The sequence below is a fragment of the Protopterus annectens genome, chromosome 6.part0 (assembly GCF_019279795.1).
Source record: "Protopterus annectens isolate FY-2018-M chromosome 6.part0, PAN1.0, whole genome shotgun sequence".
Lineage (NCBI taxonomy): Eukaryota > Metazoa > Chordata > Ceratodontiformes > Protopteridae > Protopterus > Protopterus annectens.
This window is the reverse complement of record NC_056737.1, coordinates 1744740625-1744762736: the sequence shown is the minus strand read 5'-3', so window position 1 is coordinate 1744762736 and position 22112 is coordinate 1744740625. Positions and strand designations below refer to the sequence as shown.

The 22112-nt window shown below is 37.0% G+C and overlaps 1 protein-coding gene across 8 annotated transcripts in view; it reads right to left on the bottom strand.

The window, feature by feature from the left end:
- TNS1 (tensin 1) overlaps nt 1-22112 on the bottom strand; it is a 2530757-nt gene that overhangs the window by 1022112 nt on the left and 1486533 nt on the right. For all 8 annotated transcript variants that reach the window (XM_044075133.1, XM_044075132.1, XM_044075134.1 and 5 more), the window contains one exon: nt 16545-16605. In XM_044075133.1, coding sequence (XP_043931068.1) covers nt 16545-16605 — 61 coding nt within the window. The remainder of the gene's footprint in view (nt 1-16544; nt 16606-22112) is intronic.

The window sequence follows — 22112 nt, the reverse complement described above, 5'->3', positions numbered from 1 at the left end:
GAGGCAGTTGTATTGGAGGGCTGAAAAAGTCATATGGTACTCATGAGCAATCAGATAGCTGGTGAGCAACACACGTGAATGATCTAACAGACTTGAGTAAGAGTACAAAATCAATTCTGAAACAGCTATACTACAAGTCAGGCCTTCCAAAAAATGCTGTATTAAGGTGCAGTTATGAAAAGACAGATGGACAGACAGACACCAAGCTAATAATCCATCATGTCTCATGAACACAGCTACTACTGCTATTGTATTAAAAACAGAATTCTAGCCATGTTTGTTGGTACCACTGGGCCGCATGAATAGCCCAACTAGTTAGCATATGCCTGTAAGGTGAAAAGTGTTTTGCACTTTTGTAACACTAGTTAGAGCAAAAAACAAAAAATGAGATAAAAATAATCAGCGGTATGAAGATATGAACCTGGGTCTTTAGAATTCTAACCACAGACTAGAGCACATACTGGATGATTCTTTCACTATCTGGAGTATTAAAAGGCTCAGGTTCATTTATTTTGTGGTTGTTTCTTCAGTGAGTTTTATTCCATCACTTTGTACAGCTGAATTGGTCTGTTTTACATATCAGTATGAAGATATGGATTAAAAAGCATAGCACGGCTCAGTAGCATTCTGAATTCTGCTGATTATGTCTGTGTAGTTGTGTTAGTTGCACTGACCAACAATAAGTACAGCTTTCCCTGCATGGAACTTTGAGCAGACTGCTCTCAAGTGGCTTTGTGTGGCACATGGACTAAGCGTTGCCCTGGTGTACACCCCAGTGTATCCTCAGGACACCTTACATGCTAGTTTGTCAAGAGTGCCAGTTATCTGGGACTCTAATCAAACTCAAATCACATGAGTAGTAGTCAGCCCTTTATCCCTCTTCACTGCTGAACAATCCTCACTGCAGCCACAAGTAATTGGAATCCAACTGCAGATTATGCACATGTGACTAGAAACTGTGACTTCAGATCATCCTGAAATGCTGAAGTGCTGAGCAGTACTGACATAAACACCACAAGCTCAAGCAAGTAGAAAACATGTAATTTGTACACATTTCCATGGTATGGAAACGACACCAGTACCAATGCCATCCTGTCATGCAGGTGGACCAGGTATTGGGTATCAAAATACAGCAATGATTCCCCAAAGTGCCAGCCATTCAGAACTGTTGTGCCACTAGGTCCCCTGACTAACATGCTGTACTAATGTGTTCTGCTCCTCATACACATGAATGAAGCTGAAAACATTCATGAAATGCTTGTCTTATGCATGCAGAGCAGGAACTGTACATGGTGCACCATGGATCCTAAGTACATTATAGAGACATTACAAGGTCTTTTCTATGCTGGTGTTTAGCACTTTGCTTCTATGAATCACAGTACATGAACACCAACATAATTTAATTTTATATAAATTTTATTTTTATTTTGGATTTGTTTACTGGGAAAGTTTTACAGGCAGTTTTAGTGAGTGCAAAAATCCATTCACTATTGGTTTTCTGTTTGTTTGGCATCATGAAAAAGCATTGCTTCCTTTTCCGTATAATTCATGCAAGGCTACATTATATAAGATCCAAGTCTTTCATTTTAGATATCCAAAAACATGTCTGATGCAGTTTTTTTAGCATTATAGAATGACTGTCACATGAAATTATTATTCTGAAATCCCACAGTACCCATCTTCTTCTGATAATTAACACCAGTTTTCTGAAATAGTTTGCCCTAAACATTGGCTCAGTTATTTAAGGTCTAACATTTGAATATGTACTGATAAACCTGTGACAAAATTACCTTTTTGTCAGTTCACTCTCTCAAATGATCTGTCTTCCCTGCAGATAAAGTTTAAAAATTGTCAGTTCGTATGGCTCACTACATGTCAAGAACACCACTTCTGCGTCTTAACAAAAGCCAAATGGCTGCTGTACAGCAGACAGCAGACCTGCTTCTGGGCTTGCTTCATTATAAACCGTTTAAGTTACATTCATTTTTCTTTTTTTAACAGTTGGGATCTCAATCCAGCACTCCCAATGCATTTATGCTAAATATTTTATCATTCCATTCTTATAACAAACTCACCTGCAGTTGCCATGGCTGGGATTCAGAAAAACATTGACCGCAATCTCTCTGAGTAACACAGTGTGCTGAACAGCACCAAGGGGCCTGAAGGTAAGTAGGAATTATCAAGCTGGATTGTTACAATTAAAAAACAAACAAGAGGAAATGGTCAGCTTGGTGAGATGAGATTGTTTCCTGCAGCTATGCCCAAGAATACTACGAAGACAGGAGATAAGCAAATAGCAGGTATGTGCCAAAAACATGTGTAGTACGTACATGTCTAAGCACATGCACATTCCATATAGTAACAGTATGAGCATGACTGCAAACCCTAAATGACCTTAATTAACGTTTATATCTATTTTATTACTTTAAATGGGGTGAAAGTGCTATGTAATAGGTGTACAGCAAACAGAGAAACATATACAAGGAGAAAGGGGAGGTAACAATGAGGGTGAAGAAGGAGAGGAAGAGAATATTTTTTTCCTGGAACAGGTACCCTTGTATTTATTTATTTGTTTAATTAATTTATGTTCTTACTTAGAGAATAAAGTTCAGAAACAAGAACACACGCACAAGCACAAAACACAGAAAAAACTGACAGGGGAGGTGCTGACACACCTGAGGGAAGTTGACATGCAGACAAAGGGCGGTCATTGGTGATTAGGATTTCTTGACAACAATCAGAGGAGGGAGGTGACACACAAGTAAGGGAACACAAGAATGACAGTAGGATTAAAACTCTGTACTCTAATGCATATACTATATTACAAATAAATAATCAGGTATCTAACAGAATAGAAATTTATAATGGTGCTAGGCAAGGATGTCCCCTCTCTCCGCTATTATTCAACCTATACATCGAACCCTTATTCTTACTAATCAAACAGAAAACCTGCCATCATACTCCTGTTCTATTTAACACTAAATTTCCCTTATCAGTGTATGCTGATGATTTAAACATCTATTTTACTTCACCTAGTTCCGATCTTGAGAAAATAATGTCCTCCATTAACACCTTTTTCAAATTTGCAAACTACAAACTCAACAGAGATAAATCATTAATATTCCTGATAAATATGTCTTCCCCATTTCCAAACATATTCCCTACTACAGGCATAAACATTAAACAACACTTCCACTACTTGGGAATATCATTTTTTCAGGAACATCCTGCTCAGTACCAGAGCAATATGGCTAAATTATGGTTGAGTGCTCATAATGACTTAAACAGATGGGCTAAACTTAAACTACCACTCCTTGCCAGAACTGCAATCGTAAAAATGAATATACTTCCTAGATTTCTATATATTTTTAATGCGACAAATATTACACTACACAACAAATTCTTTAAAACTATTTTCTCATTTATTTCAAAGTTTATATGGTCCCCCAAATCTCTTAGGATTAGTTACACAAAACTTACATTCCCTAAGGAGCAAGGAGGCCTTGGGCTGCCAGATTTTAAACTATACTATGAAATAATCAATGGAAGTAATAATAAACATTGCTTCCTACAACAAGGACTACACTACGTGGTGTCCAGCCTGGGTCATACTTCTTAGCAATTATGTCAAATCTCTAAACCTTAATCCCTCTGCTCTCCCTTTCTTGAATAAAGAAAGCTTAGGCAAGACTAAGTTGCATAAAGGCATTAAATCTAATATAAAGTCACTACAAATCCCTTTTAGTTCTTTAAACCTGACCCCTGCCTTTAACACTCTACAACCATTACATCTCAACCCTAATCTAAAGATGAACGGCCGTATGGTAAACCTAGACCAATACCCCCTTCTCACGAATACAAACATGTCTGACCTCTTCCCCTTCAAGCAACAGACCGTCTCTGATATGAGAATTAACATGAACTTACCCAAAAAATATACAGTTATATTAAGACAAATCAGAGAGTTAGTCCATTTGTACCTAGACCACCCCATGGTAACTGATAAGGATATCTTAACTTTCAAGGGACTGTGGAAACTATTCCTCCTTAAAAAGAAAATGACCTCAAATACCTACAAAGTTATCATGGCTTCCAAAATACACAATGAGCCCATTTTCTCTAAATATTGGTTAAAGCAAGATCCCACTATTACACATAACCAGATTTCAAATGCCATAAGAATTAGCGTTAAACACATACCCCTAAAGAAACTTAAATATACCCAGCTCATGATAATGAACAATGCATACCTTACCCCTGAAATAATCAACAAAATATACCCTAATTACTCCCCTCAATGTCAAGCCTGTCAAAATCAAAAAGATGATCTCTTACATATATTTTGGAGCTGAAAATGCTCTTATAAACTATGGTGTGCCCTGAGAGTCCTACTGGAAAACATTGGCTATGAAAAATCAACCCTCTCATGGAAATTCACTCTCCTACACATTCCTCCCCCAGGCCTATCAGAGGTGAAATATAGAATTCTGATTTCCATACTTATGTTAGTAAAATACTAAATCTCTCTTAACTGGAAAAACAGGCACTTATTATCGTGGGAACGGGGTTCAAGACTCTGGCTATTAAACACCTTAAAGCACATAGATACTTGTTCCACAACATTAACCAGAAACCATATCTTAAAGAATTTTGGAGAGTGTTATTTGAACATATACTGAAATGAATATCTGTTTACTGTACTATCTTTTGTGTTTATTTTGGGCAATGTATAAGTGTATATAGTTGCATATATAGCTTGCTTGTGTATTGTCTGATGTTATTTACTGTTAATGGTTGAATAGAATAATAAAATAAAGTGATTTAAAAAAAAAGAATGACAGTAGGATAGTTATTACCCTTCTTTTTCCACACTGCCTGTGCTCACCCCAGGAAAACGTCAGTCAGCACCTTGACTACACTCCCTCTTAGGCTCCACCTGAGATGGTGATGGCAGAGCAGACTGTGGTGCGACTCTTCAAGCTGCATGAAGACCCTCTCCTGGCAGCCAATATGGGCATCTCAGCAATGGTCCAAAAACTGCCTTACCAAGTCAGCCAACTCCCACTGTGTGGCAAACTCAATCTCTGGCAATGCCACCACAGTGAAAAATAGAACTCCCCTCTGGACAGCAACTTCCTGAGGTCACAGGAGATGCAACCTTGTCACTCCTCCCCCAACTGCACTCAATGTGGAAACATGTCTGGAGCCATATGAAATGCTGGCACGAGAAGGCTGGGTCTGATGGGTGACTGGAACCTGGGCTGTGCCACTTTCACAGCTGGGGCACATGTTGCATAAACTAGAGAAATAAATGGGCAGAAATAAATAACAAATATAAAATCAAACACAAAAAGGAAGGATAGCATCAAAGAAAGGGGAAAAGGTGAGACAAAAATAGTGTTTATGTGGCACTTGACCTTCCATAGTGCTATGTAGATGTGTACTACACAAGTAGCAAAATTTAGTCAGTGTTTGGGCTCCTGACTCCATGGGCACCCTGCAAAGACTGTACATGCAATTGGTATGTATCGGCTCACATAACATAGCTGTTTCCATAAGGACATGTGTATTTATAAAGAAAGTATGACCAACAGTGACAGATGTCAGAGGACAGCATAGCCAATATGTTGCCAATGGGATTATAGCCACCAGCCAGTATGGATCCCCAACATAAACCCCTCCACCCCTTCATCCATTGGAGTCGACAGGCATACTACAGCTATAGGAGCTCCCTCGATCCAGCTCTCAGGGAAACCCTCGGATCCGAGGATGGGGTTATCCTCAGATCTGAGTCAGATGGGACCAGACTTCTCAGATCCAAAAGCTCTGAAACAGCTGAAGGAGTCAGAAGAGGAACTTGTAAAGGGGGGAGGGTTGCACTAGTTCAGATCTCCTGGGGGGTAGGAGAAGAAGGGATACCAATCTAACTCTGTGCTGGAAGAATCTTCCTCACCACTCTTTCCACATCTTCCTTTGCAGGTTCCTAGAAGATCTAGTGGAATAGATGGATGGGGATTTTAGGTGCTCCAAGAAAGGCGAAGGTACTGTGGCTCTAAAGTAGAGGAGCACTTTGTTCTGGGTACAGGTTGTAAAGTAGGTAGACTGTTCAATTTTGTTAGAGTCAGATACAGCAAAATTGGATCTGAGGACTTCCTGGGATCCAACTTAGAAGCCGTCGAATCTGATATGATCAGATCAAGTGATTTAGATGTTGATGGATCTGAAGGCCTGGTCAGATCCTGCAATTTTTACTTTTTCGGATCTGGGATTGAGACCGGATCATTGGAAGACCTCCTCCTAGAAGAATCTGAAGCTGAAGAAGAGGAAGAAAGCTTCAAGGAACAGGAATTCTTTTTTCTAGCCTTGGCAGGAGAACCTTCCAAAAAAGCTTCTTCAAAACAGGAAAGGAGAAAACCTTTTAGGATGAATTTGTTTTTATGCTCCACTTTATGCACTTTATAAAGTCAGCTGGCTTAGCCACATTTTATTATTCTAACTAAGACAATATTCAGACGGGAAAACATTTTTTTTTTTTTGTAAGTAAAGAAAGTACAAGCAAAAAATAAAGGAAAAAGGCTACCGACAATGGTATTAAGAACTACTACTGTAGAGGAAAGAGGAGATACTAACAATAGTATCTAAGGCATACAGAAGTACAAGAAATAAGAAAGCAGAAATTTAAGAAAAAAAAAAAAAAAATATATATATATATATATATATATATATATATATATGGATCTAGGACATTTCACCGAATGCACATTTCATCAAAAGTTAAATTAGTGTGCACTTTTCACTGAAAGCTCAATTCACCGAAAACACAATTCACCGAAACACATTTCACCGAAAGTGGTATATGGCCTTGTCCCCACTGTAGTGCAACCCTGGAGTTGGTATATATAGTAGGGGGGGTGTGGGGGGCATAGCCCTCCTCACATATTTTAAATGTGTTAAACTATATACATGCATACTTGCAATTGCAATATATTCCTCTTATCCAAACATGATATATACTTTAAATATGTGGGGGGCTCTGCCCCCCACACTCCCTTACTATATATACCAACTCCAGGGTCGCACTACAGTGGGGAAAAGGCCATATACCACTTTCGGTAAAATGTGTTTTGGTGAATTGTGCTTTCGGTGATTTGTGTTCGGTGATATGAGTTTCAATGAAATGTGCATTCGGTGAAATGTCCTAGATCTATATCTATATATATATATATATATATATATATATATATATATATATATATATATAGAAAGGCAATGAGTAGAGGATGCAACAAAAAGGGAAATTAGCAAGAAATATGAGAGAGATTACTAGCAATTATCTTAAACTAAGCTTGAGAGAGTTGGAAGACCATGTCTTTTTTGGAAGCTGCAAATGAGATCTGAGGTAACTGGGGTTGGTGCTTTGTGGGTAAGGGAGAAGTTGAAAGTTTTTGGTTGGCAAGAGCTTTAGCAACATCCGAGTCAGATCCGAGGGATTGGACCTGAACCCATCAGTTGAGGACAGAATGAAAATTGACAACATCAGATCTGCTTCATAATCTCAGTTTACAAGACTTCAGTACTACTTTCTGACCTTTGAAAATCTGTGCTTGTTCCTTAAGGAGTAATAAGACATACCCTGTGCTTCAAACCAAAGTGAAAAACGCATCTGTTGAAAACTGACAAATGCGATTGCTCCCAGGATACTAATCCCTTCCCTGCTATAGCTACTGCTTCTTCCTTTACTCCTTTACTGCTAATCTTATTTTAACAGCAGTGATCTCTTCCAGGTATGCAAACTAGACATGATAACAAAACAACAACAGCAACAAAAAATATATAACAGAAATGCTTCACATATAGGGCGGATCAGATTTTTATCCAGAATGTCTAACACTGTCTTTCTCAAATGTGGAACACTATACATAATAGATCACTAATACACATGTATTATGTTGTTGCAAATATTTGTATGTTACTATTTACTATTTTACATTGCATTTCAAATATTTAATGACTGTATTTACTGCTAAACTGGGGGACATATTGTGCTAATAAGTAACTATATATTTCTTGAGTTTATATTCCTAGACAGAGTCTGAAAAGGTCCAAAAGGATCAATGTTTATCTCATTTAATAAATACAAATTAAAGAAACTGAACTTATGATGTCTATTCATGCCCTTTTAATAAATAACATTTATAACTGATATTCATCAAAATACACCAAACTGTCAAAGCAAATGAAGCTTTGCTCAGTCATTTATAAGTAAATTTCTTACAGTTTCCTCCTCCCCTCAAAAAATAAATATTGATATTTTACAGATTCTTCAAACAGCAAGGGTAAAAAATTTCACATCTGCAACAAACCTTTCTCCCACTGAGGTAACTTCTTTTGAACAAGTAGAAAAGGTTCGGGACTCTGCTCCTCAAGTTTCTGCCTGCTTTTGTTAGTATAGGGGATTCTTCTCTGTCTGTCTTAAGGCTGACAGTTTTTCCTTCTGTGCATGTGTCATAAAGTGCACTATAGGCTGGCCTGGACTTGTGAGAGAAGAGGAGGCACCCAAAACAATAACTGTATGGGCCCTTTCAATAGGTAACTTCTGCTCCATTAAATCATTGCCCATTGCCAGTAGGCTTCTAACAGACTTGATCAAGTCACTTGCTTCTTCATGCTCTCATATCACTAACAGTGTTACATTTTTTTTCTGACAGCGTAACATGATTCTCTATTTCTGTCAACCTACTTTCCAAAATCTGAACCTGATTTTCCAAGACATGAGATCTGTTCTGTTAACACTCTTTCAACTTCCCTTATTCCTTCCACTGATGTTTCACATAATTTTCTAGATTATTCTTAATTTTGTTTAGCTTCTCCAGTATTTGTGAAATTATGACTGTTTCCATTATTGAAGAACTATGGGAAATTCCAAAGTTAGAGTGTACGTCTAACACGGCTGCCATTACTTTTTGTGCCTTCATTCATTTTTGTTCGTTTTGTTATTTTTTTATCCCAACCTAGCCCTGTTTTCTACATTGAGAAACAGATCCAATTGTTATCAGTTGTGAGACAGACAGAGCAAGCCAGGTAGCCCTTGTTTAACAGATGTAAAATTCCATGGATAGAAGGTAACACACTAGTTATACTACCAATCAGCCCACCATTACTGAAAGCCTAGAGTTAGGCTTTTACTAAGAAAATGATGAATGAACACATTAGCAGACAGTAGCAATGTTTTCAACATTTGAAATGCTGTTTCTTCTTCTTTCCCTGTGCTTCACTGTTTTTTAGAATATATTTCTACATAGCAAATGGTGCTGTGGTTTAAGATGGTTGCCACATTTGACTAAACCCTTACAATTATTAAGTTAAGTAAGATCAATATGTTTTCACCTCAGTACCATGTATATGAGATAGAGCATCCATATATACCTTTTACATGTCCTTGTGTAGAACATAAAACATGTGCAGCTGCTACATCTCACACGTGTGCACTCCTATTTAGGAAAAAAACAAATACATTTGCTTCTCTTATACAGGAGCTTATATCCTTCATTCTTCCAACCACTTCCTCTAAACTTCTAAGTTCAAAAATATTCCTCGGATGTGGCCCCAGTGACTATAGTATTATCCGGGAAAATAGAGTTATGAGACATTCCTTGCAACAAACTGCTTATAATCCTATGAGATGTCATTTCAGAAGGTAAAAGTAGTAATTAAACATTCATTCAAAAGTATTTATTGTCAACTATTTCATGACTGATTATTCAGAGCTATTGTTGATAAGCATGGCTCATACTAATTCTGAAAACTTATGCATCTCGGCCAACAAAGCAAAAACAAAAAAGTCTTCCACTTGACGCATACAATACTGTTCCAAAGAAAGTAATTGGTTAATATATATTATCTCAGATAACCTACACACTCTATAAGGTTTTGATATATGTACCACAAGAGCAGAGCATTTTGAATAATTTTGCAGGAGTTCATTTATTTTGTTGTTATTTTGTGTGTGTGTGTTTTGGTTCTCCCCAATACAGATGAAGATTTTCCAGCCATATTCTTTCAAGCAAGGTTAGTCCATTGGATACAACAACATTTAAAGGAGATGTTACATCTTTTTTCCTTAACAGAACTTTCACACTGGCACCTTCCAATATTTTAAAAGTTCTTCTGAATAATATTTCAAGACAATATAAGTTAGTTGCATAACTATGTTAGTTATTTCTCTGAACTTCATTTCCCTATGAATAGTTGTACTATTTCACAAATCAACCGCAGCAATCTCAGTTCTCCTTTCTAATTTCATTCCCACAAAGAAGCAGTTTAATATCATTTACATTTGGACGTAGTACAACATATAAAAATATCTGTTCTATGTTGTCTGTGTCAGCGTGATCATTGCATGAACTGTAAGTCCTAAATGCAATGTCATCTCTCTAAATTCCTTCATGCTTTAACAAGCCCTTGCTTTGTGTCCACGTTTACCACATGGATAACATTTTCCTGCTTGAATTTACACTCAGCAGCCATGTACTATTTCCCTTGGCACAATTAACATGAATTAGCTTTGCTGCTTTTCTTACTGTTGGGCACAAACAAGCCCTTTACATTTACTGTCTTGTAGACTAATATACACCATAGCAGACTGCTACTTTATGTATATATGTAAGTATGTGTGGGTTTACTATCAAAATGATGAATGTAGAAACTCTACAGATGGGAAATTCAATGGCAGATGTCTAATTCCCGTATTGCCGACCATTATATGATTAAAAATTCATATCAGCAAATGCTACTGTACATTCACTGATATGAAATCGAAGTAATGAACAGAGATCATGGTACAGTGCAGATTGGGACATTCATCCCTTTCCTCACTGTAGTGCGATCTTGTAGTTGGAATATATAGTTAGCAGGGGGTGTGGGAGTGCAGCACCACAAAGAAAGGTGCAGGGGGCTTGCCCCATTGCAAAAACATGATGTGAAGTATAGAAATTCCACTTATCTGAGCTCCTATATGGACATCATGTTTGATATTTGGCAAACATGTTGAATCGGATGAATTCGTTCAGCAGATTCGACATTTTCACCTAAGTGATATTTTGAATTCAGCATTCCGTTCGAGGTTTTGAATGGATTTTATTTTAACTTTTGAGATTTTGATAGCAAACCATATATATGTATGTGTGTATGTGTGTGTGTGCATGTATGTACATATGTATGCTTTTATTTAATTATTTTTACTTTATCTGTTTCTTGCACCTACCTGCTGATCATGAGTTCATTCCTTTCTGACCCAGCAACCATTCTGTAGTGCAGGTGAAAGCTGATTGGTGGTAGGCCATCATCAGTGCGGCTGCAGTGTTCTGCCTCCTATCTGCAAGTATCTTCCCAGTTTTAATTGGGCAAGTTCTCACAGTACTGGACCCAAGTGTGTCTGTGCTTTCACATGCATGTTACACCCACTGCAGTACAAGTCATGCATGATTTAGCCAGTGTTAGCCTTTTTCATGTTGCCATTAACATTTGTCAGTCACAGTCATGTAACACTTGAAACCCCATCACTCTCTTTGGATAATCAAGTAGCAATGCCCATTTACTCACATTCCTTTCTGCTGACTCCTTCAGCACCTGAGATGCTAGCCTTACCAATGTAATTTGGGTTGTAGTCTGGGCCATCCATCTGTATTATGGCTTGGCTGTCTTACAGTATCTCTGCAGATTTTGAAGCTCAAACAATCATTAATGCATTGTAAAATGCTAAACAGATTTCTGGTCACAACCTTCTTTGAATGTGATCATTATTTATTTTGCACACAGATCTGTTTTGCGATATTTACTAAAGCCATTCCATAATTTACAGTCCTGGGCCAATTTGTTTTCTGAGCAAACTTGGATCTTTGCACAAAATTACTAGCCTTAGAGATAAGTAGTTTATTAACAAGCTTACCAGTTCCATGTAAGTTGTTTTTTTAATGACTTTTTCAGGGCTCAGGAGATTTTGAATATGGAAATGAATGTCGTGACTGCAACTATGAGGATAGCACACTTTTTGTATTCTGTTTTCATTTTCACTGGCAAAATGTGACACTATTTCACAGTTATAAAGTTTGACATTAATCATACTCAAAATAGGTACAGTTCCTATGTTTTTATTACCCCTCAATCAAAATTCTTCAAATATTCATAAAATCTCTGTCATGAGAAAACAGGTGTTACATCTAAGCCAGAAAGTCAAATGCCTTTATTGGTTTAAAACCTTAAGTTTTGAGCCAAGCTCCATAAAAACAACAGTATAGATTGGAACAAGTAGGAATTAACTTTAAGTGGTTTGTGTGGACTTCAGAATAGATCTGTATCACACCCAAATCTCATTCTCTAAACATATTCTACTGCTAGTGGCAGCTGTTAGTTCTGAAACTAAAAGAATTTAATCCATGGAAAACACTCCCTAAGGAAAACATATAAAGTCCTAGACAAAGCCTGCAGATTTCTGAAAAGCATTTCAACAAATGGTTTAATGTATTACATCACTCTTAGTTTTGTAATATTATTTAATGGGGAATATTAGTCACAACAGTAATACAAAACAAAGAAAAATCTAACTAACTGTCAAAAAGTTCCAGATAGTTCTCCTGCATCTGACTTTAAAGGTGATACTGCTTTGTGCTATATGGAAGAGAGAATATCTTCTTGACTTGTAACACCAGACATAGAGCAGGTGATATCACGGCTACTTAAATGAACACATTTAGCCTGTAGCAAACTACAGTTCCTAATGCTTTTCTTTCTGTCCTCAACTTCATATTGAGAGGACACCAGTCGGGGCAGTTAACTTAGCTACAATTCTGGTTAATTGTAAAAGCCTCTAAAAAGACCCAATCCATTCTCAACATCCACAACTTCCACATGATGTTTTTCTGAATACTGACCTCTTATTCAGTTGTGCATTTGCTTTATGTCTGGTGTTACTCATGTCATAAAGATGTGAAACTCTTCAGTCCAGCACAAAGCAATGCCACCTTTAAAATTAAAACTGGCAGAAAAAAACAGCTGGATGGCATAGAGGGATAAAACCCCAACTACAACCCAGGTCAACTTGGACTGACTACAGACCCAGATACTAGGGAAACCAGCAAGTCAGGGTGGGAATCAGAAGTTATTGTTGGCTTGTCCAAACTGACGGGGGGGGGGTGTGTGTGCAGTGCATGAACCTAATGGAGACAGAGGTATATATGTCATGCGATATATGAGACTGGGGATGTGTGCTTGGTACTGCCAAGCTGCATTTACATGATAATCTTTTCATGTGCAGGAGTGAACATGCATGCCGGAGAAGGTGTAACAACAGGTCCTCATCCCTACAAGCATACACTTTCACTGCTGCTGCTGCTGGTGGTGTGGATAAGCAAGAAAACAAGAAATACCCCTCAAAGCTGTCAGCATGGTGGCTGTGCTTCAACCAGGTCAGATCACAGGGATATAGAGAGGCAATGCGATCATTCACTAGCAGGGATACCTGGTCAGTAGGTGTGGGACACAAGTAAAAACTACATAAAAAGCATTATGTAAAACAAGCATCATAAGAAAAAGCAGACATTGTGGGCTCTGTGGGACCATTTAAGAAATCATATGTCTTGTTTCTTATTAATAGTGTAAGTACATAATTTTATTATTATCTAAAACATAAATTAAGATTGTGTTTTCGGGAATGGGGGATAAATCCCCACAGTTTTAGAGGGTACTGTCTAATCTTTAATATGTAGAACAGATACATAACATAACATTACACAACAGCATAACATAGCATAACATAACATAACATAACATAGCATAAGATAACATAACATAACATAACATAACATAACATAGCATAAGATAACATAACATAACATAACATAACATAACATAACATAGCATAGCATAACATAACATAGCATAGCATAGCATAGCATAATATCCCATAACATAACATTACATAACATAACATTACCATAACATAACATTACATAACAGCATAACATAACATAACATAACATAACATAGCATAGCATAGCATAGCATAACATAATATCCCATAACATAACATTACATAACATAACATTACCATAACATAACATAACATAACATAACATAACATAACATAACATAACATAACATAGCATAACATAACATAACATAGCATAGCATAGCATGGCATAACATAACATAGCATAGCATAGCATAATATAGCATAACATAACATTACATAACATAACATAGTATAACATAACATAACATAACATAGCATAGCATAGCATAACATAACATAGCATAGCATAGCATAATATAGCATAACATAACATTATAACATAACATTACATAACATAACATAGTATAACATAACATAGCATAGCATAGCATAACATAACATAGCATAGCATAGCATAGCATAATATAGCATAACATAACATTACATAACATAACATAACATAACATAGTATAACATTACATAACAGCATAACATAACATAACATAACATAACATAACATAACATAACATAGCATAACATAACATAACATAGCATAGCATAACATAACATAGCATAGCATAGCATAATATAGCATAACATAACATTACATAACATAACATTACATAACATAACATAACATAACATAGTATAACATAACATAACATAACAGCATTCTGAAAGCTGATACGCCAGTGGTTAAATCTCAGCCCTACAACTCAGTGTCTGTTTACTGTAAGCAGTCTTATTGCCTCACTGTACTCCTGAATGATAAGTGGCAAATGAATCAAAACAGGTGTTTCTCAATTCATTATCACTAAATGATACGAAAAAGGAGCACTGATAATTTTCATATATTCTTCCAATACAATACAGCATGCATACCAGAAAAGTTAACACCATGTACGGTGTAGAGAAAACTACATGGCAAAATAATGGGCATCTGAATGAAATGTTGACGGGTAAGCTGTTGGTACTGATACATGTACCTTCGACCAAGATCAAATCCTTCATGTCTTAAGTGTTTGAAACACAAGACATGGGTAACAGAATGCAAATAACTATTTTCCATAGGAAATCACAGTTGTTTGATTTCTAAATGTGTAACTGCAGTGATTTCATTGTTTGAGGAAGCTTCTCACTTCTTCATGCTTATGTAACTATGGAAATGGCATACACAAGCTCAGAGGATGTGGGGACAGCCCTGGAAAAATTACTTACAAAAGGAAGTTTCACCATTTTGGTATTTTGCTGTCCTTTGTGAATTTTCTGTTCAAGGCATTATTTTTTTTTCAGAAGATATGAACAGTTAGTAAATTAATCTATACTTACTGCATGGGTTGTTGGTTATCTGTTTTATACTTAAGATCAGTATGTGTTCCAGGTGAAGCTCTTTCTTAAGACACACTGGCTCTGCTCCTGTACTAACCCTGACTAACTTTTCTCCTTTCAAATTACAACTACTCTAATACCTAATAATTTCTGACTACCATGTTGTTATAAATATAATGCATGTATACATAGATATTGTATCTCAAATACAATACCCATTGATTATTACTGCTAGTTCTATTCCTTGCTTAGACTAATGTATCTTTTATATATTAAAAAAATATATATATTTTTGTAACAACTGCTTTTTTAGTTCTTGTTAAGATTTAACTGCTATTACTTTTTTAAATGTATGTATGGATTTTCTATTCTTTTTGTTTTTTTATTGGACCTTTTCTCCTCGGGCCTCTACTGAAAATGGACATGTATCCAGCTAGACTAGACCGGTCAACAAATGTAAAATAAAATAAATAAATAAATAAAGTACAATATTATGTGACACAATGGACGTGAAAGTAATTTGTGCATCTGTTGCTGAGTGTGTGATTGCACTGCTTTTGAATGGAATTGCTGTAGGAGAAATTTGCATTTTGCTGAAATCCAGTGACTTCAGAGTTGAATATATTACATAACAATACAACGGTAAAACCCCCTGAACTGGATATGTAGGGAGGGTAAAAAGCTCATTTCAAATGCCACTTCAAATGATTTTTTTTTTCAAATTCAAGAATTAGAACTAGTGATGTTAAAATGGGTGACATGAAACCAGAAGACAGACGTTGGTAGTTGATCGAGCTGTGACAAAAGGCAGTTAAATGAACTGTGACAAATATACTTATTACCATGACAGGACAGGTCTGATGGTATCATTTGTATGGAGCATAAGGTGGGGGTGAGATTACTTAGACCCATAATTATTAGATTCCAGATGCTTAGATGCTTTGTGCAGTCTAAAGGTTTTTTCACTGGCCAGCTCCTCCTACTGAAAAGTGATATGTCAGAAATCTAGTGTCACTAGATCCCTGAGAAGAATAAAAAAAAATACAGACTGATAGGCTGTATTTGAACAACCTGCTTCTGTGAAAAAAAAAGTCAATGAAATACATACAGTAGTCATAATACAAAGGGACAGAATATATAGCCTAACAATCTATGGAACCTGAAAGCTATGCAGAATACTGACAGGGAGTAGACATTCTGTACTTACTAGATTCCAGATGTATAGACAGGTTGCATTGCTTGGTAAATTTTTAGAAAAGGGCGACAACCTGAATACAAATTTAAAGAAAAGAAAATAATTAAAAATGTATTATTATCAGTAAAATAACTCTGCTAGAACTGTGCTTACTGGCTATAGTTCAAAAGTGCATATGAATGTGGAACTCTATACATAACACATCATTTTCAACTTATCTTTACTTATACGCAGATACCTTGCCTCCATGCAACAAAATGAATATATACTGCATCTTCAGATTGATAGTGATTGTGCATTAAAACTAATAATACATTTATGTGGACAAACCTAGAGTGCAAGAATAAAAATGAAGACACTAAACTAAAATAATATACTCAGGCTGGCCTGTCAGACCAGTCGGAAAATCTTGTTAGTTCTTACAATGGCACTGAGAATGATTCACACCTCACACGATAGGCAGCTGCTGGGGGGTAAAATCAAGCCACCAAAGGCTTGATACCCTTTTTTGGGTAAGATTTGTGGTTTTGACCTGTCTGGCACCCCTTGTGGCAAAGACAAAGACATCTGCAATGGACATTTACTGCTATAGAGAGAACACATGCAATGAGGTTTGCACCAGCTAGCACATTTGTTCTTCTTGTACTGGTATAATTTGCACCAGGGTAGGAGGGTACAGACAGGGCAATTAAAAATATCCTCCCATGTAAGTCACTGACTCTAGGATCTCATTACCTTACATTCTTATACCTGACTTAGTGAACAAGAACCACAAATTGACAGCTCTCGGGACTCCAAGAAGCCTGAGTTCTCCAGGTGGGAAAATGCTGATAAAACAATAATAATGTAAAATCCATTACTATCATATGCTACAATTCAGAAACTACAAACTTGCAGCTGATCAGCAATTCTATGTACACTCGAGGGAACAGTCAAGTTAAGTCAACAAGCAGCTAACTAATGTGCTTAACCCATGTATCCTACTTCCTGTAAGCTAATGCAACATATTGCTAAGTTAACAGACTTTTGAACAGACTAGTTATCTGTAACATGAGAACAACAAATAAATGTGTATCACAAGCAGGACTGTTACTGTATTGTATAAGCAAGGCCTTTAAGGCTGCTTTGAAGATAAATCAGACTGACTAAAATAGAACAAAATAATTACATGAAAAAGCCTTTATTATCATACTCCATACATAGATGTATATGTGGTGGTCTTGAGAAAGAGAAAATAAACTGCTGACAGAGGTTGAAAGAGTTTGAAAATAGGGGCCCGAGATAAGGTACTTTATATTCAGTTATTCGGGGGGAATAACTGGAATCTTGTAGACTGAGAATGGTTATTGTTGGCAGTAGGATGGATGACTGGAAAACTGTATTAACAGCAGTGTGAGTTACTAAAGACAAGTTTACAGCACGGCTGTGGATAGGGAAATGGATGTAACAAAGCAAAGGAGGAGTGCAGGAGATGATTTAATGGGACAGAGAGAGGAGAAGTGCAAAGGAGGAGGCATGTACAGGCACAAAACGTTTTAAGGGCCAAGTGAGAGTAATAGGGCAGTGCTGAAAATGTGGGTGTGTGGGAATGGCCAAGTGCAAAGTTAATAGGAATGAATACAGCACTCCACTTACCTGGGTGGATGTGAAATGTGTGTGAGGGGGCTGGGAGCTACTGAATAAAGGATGAGTGCAACATGAGGATTAGGATAAATAAAAGTGCAGGTAGGATGGCAGGGCAAACAATGAAGGCAAGAGTTTTGCCTTCAGCTCACAGGTCAGAGGACAGCAGTATGCTTCCAAGGGTAGAGTTACTGTAAGGAGATGGGCTGAAGTAGAGTGCGAGATATATAACAGGGAAATGGTGGACGTGGGGGGGGGGGTGACACTAGGGTGTATGCCATTGTAAGTGAAGTTATCTTTTCATGTTGCAAGATTTCCCTCACACTTCCTGTTTTCTGTGAAGGTATAAGTGTGTGTAACGCAGGAGGAATCATTGTTAGTCTGCAAAATGTATACTAGCTGTGTAGAAGGACGAGAAAGTGATGCATTAGAGCTATTTTAATACCGCTGCCTAGTAACAGCGGGACTGATTTCTGGAGTCAGACGTGTAGAGCTGTTGAAGTAGTACCATTTTGTTCAATAAAGTTCAGAGAGGTCTTCATCACCTTTTGTCATATACTCAGAAATGCCAACCATGAAGATAAATGAAATGCTGATTCATATTTTCTCCAGTCTGAAACTGGCTACTGACTCATAAATTGTACAACGTTTTCCTGCAGTTTACATCTTCTACTTCAGTAGTTTTATTGATTTTGAAAATTATAACATGAGATCTCCATTTCGTTTGTCTTAACTATAAGTGGCATTTGCTGCTACGTTTGTAAAAGTGTCCTTCAAGGACAGAAAGCAATGCCTTTACATTGTTGCTCACTGCAAGCGCTATTCATAAAAATAAAAATAAGAAAAAATCTGATTCCTTTCATATTTTTCTTTTTCTTCTTCATTCATCTGTTGTATTGCTCTTCTACACCTATAATCAGTCCTAGCCCTCTCTGTGCTTCAGGTCACTACCACCAGGTTAGTGTTGCAGTGCAGTTGCACATGCTCACAGACACACACACACACACATGCACATACAAACTCACTCACACACACACACACACACACACACACACACACACACACACACACACACGCACACACAGTTTTACTTACTCTGACATTTTGAAATTCAGGTTGCCTTTATTTTTTCCTCTCTCTTCCTAGTTTCTCATTTTGTTTCTGCTAGTAGTTCCTCATGCCAAATAGCTGGCTGCTTTTAAATGTCTTCGCTGCTAATCACCCCAATTTTTTATGCTTCTCTTTTTTCATATTTTACACAACAATACTATGAGCTGCACAGAAGTGGTTATTATTCTACCTCTGAAAGTGGTCAATGGAGATATCACAGGTCCACATCTACTACAGTTAGGTTCCCAGTGGGCTTGTATTAACATGGAGACCTTGTTAGCCAAGCATCTCCCATGTACTTACAAAGCATCACTTCTCATTAAGACATACCCACATATACAGGATATGATCTGAGGAAGACAACAGTCAAAAGCGCTTATCGGATATCTTCAAGGGACAGTTTTGAGCTTTTTTATTTTTCATTTTATTTTCAAGTCAAAGTTTTATTTGTATTAAAGGACTACATTTTAATTGGAACACTTGTGGATTTCGTTGATTGGCCATCCTTGGGTGGATTTTCTGTCTTTTTTCTGCCAATATTGACTGTTTTTGTGACAGACCACCTTTAGCATTTGGGAGTTATTTATTTATTCACATATACAGGCATAGGCCCATATGCTCAGACACAAATACACATACACACACACACACACACACACACACACACACACACACATATGCATAGACATACTGACAAAATGATGGGGTACATCATAATGGTTTTGTGTGGCTAACCTCTGATGTGCTTACACATCTACACAAGTGACATAGCCATGGGATATGCAGTGACACCCATGTGCCCATCTCATGTTACATTTACAGAAATACACGTGATATTGACACGGGACATGCAATGATGCACATGTCTGTCACCTCCTGCTACAGTTACAAAGACATACACTGCAGAGACCGGTGGGGGGGGGTCTCTATGTTAACTCAGCTGCTCAACTCCAATTCAGTGTCCTCAAAAGGAGATACATCTGGCACAGAGCGCTGCATCTGCCACTCCCCATACTGGCTGCCTAATGCCAGTGTACATTCTAGAAGGTGGATTACTGGTCAATAGGTAAAAAACACGTATCTATGGCAATGGGCATTACTGCTTCAATTGAGAAGACACATACTGCAGCAGGCATGAACTACATTCAATATGGTGTGAAACAATCACAAATCTAAATGATAGTGGAATAAATTATATAAAAAGTAAAAACTTAAATCTTCACCAGATTAATAGGCTAATAATGTGAATAATACAAAACAACACTTTTGCATAGGAGAAATTCCTGAATTGTAATACAAACACCTGATTGAAAGAAAGACCCTCAAATACATATGAAAAAGTCTTTAATATCAAAAATAGAATAAAAATAGGAAAAGGGTATCTTACTCTCCCTTAACAGCTTATGCCTTAAAACGAAATCACACACTCACTCACCAATACAATCTGCACTTTTATCACACTCTCATCAACATAACAATACTACTGCAAATGACTACACAAAGAAAAATGGCTCCTAGTCAAAACAGGGCAGATCTCCTTTGTGATTACAACTTTTAAAATTACTAGAAAGCCAAGCTTTTTCTCCATTAGCAGTTAAGCAACCTTTAAGACTTAGACTGCTCAATATCCACATTACAGACCCTTCTAACTAAACTGCAATGTACAGATCACTATTTCTCTGTATTAGGCACTATATTTTGGAATCTATAAACAACCCATCCTAAAGATACATCCTCTTACCCAAAACTCTGATCCTGACTAACAATGCATTTCAAGATAATATCTAAATGCCAGTATCATATCTCAAATCATATAGCCTCATTGCATCATAATCTCAAACCTGCTTATAGTCGTTCCTTCATTGTCTAATATATCTCTGCTATTTAATTTTTGTCTCAATACCAATTTGTTGGTAACTGTATACATGTATGTTACAACACTATGTCTGTTTTGCCTAAAAATACACCTACATATGTGACCCACTGTTGATAACTGTATCTGTGTGTACTGACATTCAAGTATATTGCCCATATTTGTATATATGCCTGTAAAATCTCAATAACTGCATTTTATAACTCCATTTTGTGTATGTCTTTATAATTGTCAGATTTGCATAGTTTCCTGGGAAGGGACTGAAACTGGTTATTTGTAATCAGTGCTTTACCCTTGTTGACAAAGTTAAGTGAATAAATACATAAATAAAAAAAGTGTCACTGTGAACTTTCACCTGGAATACCTTTCTAGAGGACCATGCATTATGGTAAATCATGAGGCTAGAAGATGAAGGCTGTGTAAATGTTATATCTCTTTTCCAAACATGGTGGTCAGTGACCCTGTCTTGTGGACATGGGTGCAATACACATTAACAGAATGTGCACAGGGCCTTGCTTTGCTCAACCTGTGCCTTTACTGTCATACCCTTCCTCTGACACCGGTGCAGAACATCATTTCTGCCATGTGGTATACAAGCAGTATGACATCCTGTTCTCTCAGCAAAGAAAAGCAAGCCATCAGCTTACTCGTGTATCTCCCCTCAGCTGAATACCCCTACTGCCATTCTAATATTGTCCCTAAACTGGTATATTTGGTAGCGAAAAAATTAAGAAATATTTCCATGTACTGAGTCTGTCCATCAGCATGTGTCATTATCATCTAAATTAAGGTTTGCTAAGTATGATAAACTTCCTGTGAAATCTTTTCATTCATTCAGTGCCTTCAAGTTTAAACTTAAGTCAGGCTAAGAGTCTGCACGGATGGACAGAGATTTTTTCTTTCATAGTGCTACCTTACTACATGAATGCATGTAATGAATATTTTCACACTTTCATTGACAGTATTTAACACAT